The sequence below is a fragment of the Eumetopias jubatus genome, unplaced genomic scaffold (genome assembly GCF_037043125.1).
Source record: "Eumetopias jubatus isolate StellerSeaLion01/CBP00866 unplaced genomic scaffold, mEumJub1_p1.0 scaffold_7, whole genome shotgun sequence".
Lineage (NCBI taxonomy): Eukaryota > Metazoa > Chordata > Mammalia > Carnivora > Otariidae > Eumetopias > Eumetopias jubatus.
Window position 1 is genome coordinate 70,983,019 of NW_028274813.1, and position 6,022 is coordinate 70,989,040.

At 50.0% G+C, this 6,022-nt stretch overlaps 1 protein-coding gene and 1 long non-coding RNA gene across 3 annotated transcripts in view; one reads left to right on the forward strand and one right to left on the reverse strand.

Moving 5' to 3' along the window:
* The window catches only part of LOC148163914 (uncharacterized), a 114,634-nt gene extending 112,274 nt beyond the window's left edge, over window positions 1-2,360 (reverse strand). The window contains exon 1 of the long non-coding RNA XR_015768520.1: window positions 2,216-2,360. This is a non-coding gene — a long non-coding RNA (uncharacterized LOC148163914). The remainder of the gene's footprint in view (window positions 1-2,215) is intronic.
* A 103-nt stretch (window positions 2,361-2,463) lies between these two features.
* On the forward strand, window positions 2,464-5,791 carry LOC114217787 (chymase). Of its 2 annotated transcripts, XM_028114730.2 has the most exons (5): window positions 2,465-2,881; window positions 3,541-3,691; window positions 4,418-4,553; window positions 4,804-5,058; window positions 5,463-5,791. In XM_028114730.2, the coding sequence occupies exons 1-5, from the start codon at window positions 2,824-2,826 to the stop codon at window positions 5,604-5,606; spliced, it is 744 nt and encodes a 247-aa protein (XP_027970531.1). In that variant the 5' UTR covers window positions 2,465-2,823; the 3' UTR covers window positions 5,607-5,791. The 2 variants fall into 2 exon arrangements, with proteins under 2 accessions (XP_027970532.1, XP_027970531.1); XM_028114731.1 differs by lacking the exon at window positions 3,541-3,691 and having other exon boundaries at window positions 2,464-2,881.
* Window positions 5,792-6,022: the final 231 nt, after the last annotated feature.

The following is a 6,022-nucleotide window of genomic DNA, read 5'->3' on the forward strand; positions in this document are numbered from 1 at the left end:
AAGATGGCACGAGCCGGGACCATCAGCTGTCCGTCTCCACAGTAGTTCTTACAAGAGACTTCAACAGGCGTGAAAGTTGACAGCAGTTATATCCCTACATGGCAACTGAACGGTTAAAACCACTCAGTCACGTGCTCAATCAAGAAAGCCACAGCTATCACTCAAAGCACAAGGTTAAGAAACAGCCTGGCAGCTCAAAGTTCAAAGAATAAAATAAGACTTGGTACAAAGCAGACATGACTAGAGTCTGGTACATCTGCTTCATCTGTAGCATGTTTAGGGCGGATTCAGAGGAAAAGATAAACAGCCTCCCTGAGGACATAGGCACCACTAACCTATCAAATGTTGACATGGCAGCACAAGAGATAACACAAAGAGACAAAATCAATATTTCTTAAGGACCAACCCTGGGGCATTTTTCATTTAATACTCTATTTAATTCTCCGAAAGCCCTGTTTCACCTCATTCTTAATATTTTACAGAGGTCATACTAAGGCTGAGAACTTAAGGGACTCTGCTAAGGTCGGACAGATCATTAAGTGGCAGAAGCAGGATTCAAGCCCTCCCGTCAAACTGCAAGCCGGCTGCATGCCTTGAATGTCAAAGTGAACCACGGCACAGATGATAAATGTCTCAGGAACTCAGAGAAGGGATGATCCCTTGGTCAGCCTCATCGTGGCCAAGGAACGCCGCCGTCATTAAATGCCAGTGTTTTTATATCAGGCCCAACCCTTTCCTTTCCACCAACTGTGAATCTTAAACAAGACTGTCCAACCTCTGTTTATTATTTTCAGCAATGGGGAAATCACTTAACTCCCCTCCTCGCACATTCATGTTGTAACAACAGATTATTAGTGAATTCTTCCTTATACAGAGTCAGTATCTCCCTCAGATGCTGTGAAATCAGATGTGGAGGCCATGTAGCCAGAAACAATGTTGAACTACCCCGCAGGATTCTTCAACAAAGGCCTCACAGCCCATGGGCTTGGCCCAGACCCTATATACAGGCAGCAGCAGACATCTGAACCATAACTAATTTTTCCCCCAAAATCAGACCCCTCGGCCACTCACTCTCACTAGAAAAAGTAATTCCACATGGTGCCTACTCCCTCAGGTTGCACCTTCTAAATCAAACTGTAAACCTACCCATCTGATTGGCAGAGTCTAAGTCACAAGATTGGGGCCTAGATGCAAGAGAATTTGAGAAAGGAAGTTTACAGATTCCACCTTAGGAAAGCAAGAATTATGGTTGGGAATTCCCCTAATATAGGAAAAGTGTTCAAAAGACACTAAGGACCCACCACATACATGGCAAATGCCCACCACAGTCCATCACTTGGCTGCCCAACATGAACTTCTCCATAAGTAACCTTCCTAAAACGAAAGTGCCCTCATTGAACGTAATCCTCACTATCTCTTGTACAAAGGAAAATGAGGTTCGACTCTCCCCAGAAATGAAATAAGCCAGTCTCAGCACTTAACTGCCTTCAGCTCCAAGTAAATACCCATTCCGCCTCTAATTTAGTCAGATCCCCAAACTGATATCCTATAAACCATGGACTAAAGCGAAGGTTCACCACCAACAGCATCCTATATATAAAATAGCAGAAGGAAGGCAGAGGACAGAGAAAAAGGAAATCGGTTCAAATATGCAAATACACACATGACGGAGCAAGGAAGAAAATATGGACAGAGAGTGCCCTCTTTATTTCTGAAATTGGCCCCTGACCAGAGCTGTACCTATTTCATTCTCCTGCCCTCCTCCAGTACAGGTGAAACAAAATTGAATGCTGGTGAACCTGAGCCTTAATGATGCCGTGGAACTACCACCTTAGCCCTGGACTACCTACCTCTCAACTTCTCACACATGAGTGAAAACTAGAAATGCTTCCTTTGTTTACTCCTCTCATTTTGGGTCCGACTGGGGAAGGGCTACAGGACGGGACTCCATCTACAGCCCCATCAGTGGGGCTCCATTTCTCTGTTTCTCTGCAGTGGTAGAGCAGAGAGGGCCCTTGATTTGGAATCAGGAAAATCTATTTCTGAACCACAAGCCTCAAAAGCCAATCCATAAAACTGAGCTAGTGATACCTACTTCACAGGGACGTTACGCAAATATATCTAAGAGTTGGGACAATAAATGATGCATAGGCTGTCTCAAAAAATGCGAATTCCAATTCCAATTGCACTTGTGATAATGTATGTAAAGTCCTACCGTAGGGTCTGTTCCCGTCTCACATCTACTCTCCGTGGATCTTCTGCCAATGAACATTCGGTTCAGAGGAAGCGAGAGATCCAGATCAATGGTTTTCAGACTGCAGGTAATCATCCTTTAAGTGGGGTGCTGTTCATATTTTAATATGGAGTGGAACGGAATGGAATAGAAACTGAAAGTACTGCACGTGAGCAGGATAAATATTGTTTCCTGAAACTTCTGATTCAGTTGCACGTGTGCATGTTTGTGCTCATGTATTCACGCACACGTCTATGTGCATTGGGTCCTTCTGCAAAACACATTTCCTGCTGTGGGCCATAAAAGTACATATGTTTCTGGATGCTCCGCATAAGGACTCTCCCAACCCATGTTTCTGAAGAGGCTTTAACAAACTGCCCTAGCTGGGAAAGACAGGGTCCCTCCACCCCCGCTCCCCAGATAAGCCACCACGGTTGAAAGCTCAGACTGCTGGCTGAGGATGGGAGAAGAAACCATGACCACACAGTTCCCGTGGTGACCAGCCCAGCCCTTCGCTCGTTGCTGGCGTTATAAAAACCCAAGACCGGAAAATAGCAGCAGCATCTGCCTGGGGCAGCCTCTCTGAGAAGATGCATCATCTGCCTCTCACCCTGCTACTCCTTCTCCTATGCTGCAGAGCTGAAGCTGGTGAGTCTTGCGGTCCTTCCCTCTGGAAGCGACAGGATCAGCCCCAAAACAAAGTTTAGTCTGAATATAGCTGACTCTTAAACAAGGTCTCAGGATCTCTCTGCAGGAGTCCAGAGTGAAGTTCCACTTGGGATACGCCCACCCCGTCTCTGCAGCCTATGGTAGTTCCCCAGGGGACAAGGAACCCCATTGAGCAGGGAAAGCCCAGAACAGGTGGGAGGAAGAGGGGCATCTTCTCGTGCTATAATGTGAGATACTGCGTAGAAGGTCCTATGTTCTCTTCACCCTCTGAGCTTCGGGGCTACATTTTACCGTGTAATGTGGCCATTCTGTGATGCTGCTCACGACCGGTGGAGAAGGTCAAGCCAGGAACCCGGAGAGCCTGCCCTGCATGGTCACAGAGGAGCATTAAGGCACGGGCGGTGTGGGAGCGGTGGAAATCCGAGGTGAAAAATGCCTGAATGGCATCTGCGGCCAGATTGGCTGTTATACCTGGAAGAAGGAATGAGAATTTATATGGGAGGTTGTGGGTGGGGAGACCAGATACCAGAGCCTCCTGAGGGGGAAGACGGGCGGAGTACAGGGTGAGGATGAGATTCCCAACTTCAGCCCAGCCTACGCATTCTCCGTGTTCAGGCCCTGGGGGCTCTCTGTTCCAGGGGAGATCATCGGGGGCACAGAGTGCAAGCCACACTCCCGCCCTTACATGGCCCACTTGGAAATCATCACTCCCCAGAACCATCTGATGTCTTGTGGTGGTTTCCTGATAAGACGGAACTTCGTGCTGACAGCTGCTCACTGTGCAGGAAGGTGACACAACAGGGTCCGGTTTATGTCCGGAAAGGAGATAGGCAGCCAGCATAGCAGCCAGGGACACACGCTTGGGTGGCCTGAGGAGGGGTCCCAGGCCTGGGAGAGGCAAGACTTGAATTTAAGGAAACTGGGCCCATAATTGATGGATGCCCTGATCTTCAACCACTGTGAGCTCAGCAACCCTACAGAGGAAAAAGGAGGCCCTATCCAAGTGTACTTCCTCTAAAAGTAGCTCCCCTCTCCCCGACCCCCACCTATGATATATGTGACTTTCAGGGGCCCACCCAGTTTTCCAGGCCGCTTCCTCTCTGCCCTTTCCAAGAACACTGGCCTTTAGTTCTCAGGGATTTCACCCATCCTTTCCATGGGAGGCAGAGAACAGGGTCTACCAGGGACTCCACCACGTCCCCCTTTCCTCTGGTATCTCTTGCTCTGGAGGGCTGGCCCTCATATAGGGCTCCCTGAATTAGTAAGAGCTAACCCTGTCCCGTGGGTCCTCCATGGCCGGCCCAGTCCCCAGCAATTCCCAAGAGTCCTGGAAATTGTCCCTGTTCCCTGAGTGAAACCTGAACCCCCCAAATGCCACAAGTGGCCCAGGAAAAGGGAGGTGAGAGTCCAGTAACCCCCGTGATAGACTCCAGTTCCCTTTCCTCAGAGTGGGCACATCCCAGGAGAAACAGACCATCACTGTCGCTCCTTGTCTTTCCTTCTCCCTCACCACAGGTTCATAATGGTCACCCTCGGAGCCCATAACATACGAAAGAAAGAAGACACGTGGCAGAAGCTTGAGGTCATAAAACAATTCCCTCACCCAAAATACAATGACTTTACTATTCTCCATGACATCATGCTACTGAAGGTGATAACTTCTTTTTCCCCCTTCTGCACTTCCTGTTCTCTTAGTTTTCTCCTTCAGGTCCCCATTGCCCTGAAATTTCCCCAACCTGCCTCTGGACTCCAACCCCACCAAGTCACCCCACTGGGGGTAGTTCTAATGTGAAACTGTTTGCCCTGTCCTCCCCTGATTTCCTCCAAGGGAAATTTCCACCCAAAGTGGTGATACCCCGTCACCCCTTTCTAGTACTGACAGCACTTCATGCCCTTCATAGTTGAAGGAGAAAGCCAACCTGACCCTGGCCGTGGGGACACTCCCCCTCCCACCCCAGTTCAACTTCATCCCACCCGGGAGAATGTGCTGGGTGGCTGGCTGGGGAAGAAGACAAGTGAATGGATCAGGCTCTGACACTCTGCAAGAGGTGAAGCTGAGGCTCATGGATCCCCAGGCCTGTAGACACTACCTAGCTTTTGACCACAACCTCCAGCTGTGTGTTGGCAATCCCAGGAAGAAAAAAACTGCATTTAAGGTGACCCTCCGACATGGGTTCTTTTCCACAAATCACTGTTTGGGGTCTAGAACGTCTCCTGGAAGGAGATGGGGTGGGAAGACTGTCAGCCAGCAGCAGGGTTTCAGATCACAGGCCTAAGGAACTGGAATTGCCCCTCTGCAGATCTATCCCCCTCTCCCCGCCATGCAGTCTCTGACCATCCCTCCCAGGCTGCTGCCCAGCGCACATAGGGTAGCAAGAAGGAAAGGGAAAGGGGCAGCATACCGAGATATATAACCCCATGAGAAGCCAGGGCTGCTGGGTCTGACCAGAGGTCTCTCTGTGACTCAGAACTGGGACCCACAGGCAGGAGTGGATGACTTCCCTGCTCACCTTCTGTGCTCACTCTCTCTCTCTATACCCTCTTTCTCTCTGTCCCACAGGGAGATTCAGGGGGCCCTCTTCTGTGTGCTGGGGTGGCCCAGGGTATTGTCTCCTATGGACAGGAGAATGCAAAGCCCCCTGTTGTCTTCACCCGAATCTCCCACTACCGGCCCTGGATCAATGAGGTCCTGAAGGAGAATTAAGCCTGGACGGAGCCTGGGCCAGCCCAAGGGGAAATCTGGAACCAGACCTGAGCAGGCTCTCTGTGCCACTTACTCCAGAGCTGCCTCTGGTCTCTGCTGAGGCCCCGCCACATCCCTCAGACCCAAGAATCCTCCTCCAGGTCACAGTGTCCTCAGTAAACCTCAATAAAGATGCAGCTTCCAGACTTGAGGGTATGTCCTCTCTCTGACTTTCCCTTCTCCTGGCACAGAGCAATCAGCCCCAGCCTAAGCAGCCTACAAGCTTTGGAAGGAGTTGGGACATGGGAGGGGGGTGAGTATGAGAGACAGAGAGGAAATAATGAAGAAAAATTAGGGAAAAAAAGAAGAGAGAGGGAGGGGCGCCTGGGTGGCTCAGTCGGTTGGGCGTCTGCCTTCGGCTCGGGTCGTGATCCCAG

Bases quoted from the DNA above. Each gene is read 5' to 3' on its own strand.
- LOC114217787 (XM_028114730.2), top strand. From the start codon at position 2,824: ATGCATCATCTGCCTCTCACCCTGCTACTCCTTCTCCTATGCTGCAGA. The intron at 3,692-4,417 runs GTGACACAACAG...CCCTCACCACAG, and splicing joins GCTGCTCACTGTGCAGGAAG to GTTCATAATGGTCACCCTCG. The intron at 4,554-4,803 runs GTGATAACTTCT...TGCCCTTCATAG, and splicing joins ATGACATCATGCTACTGAAG to TTGAAGGAGAAAGCCAACCT.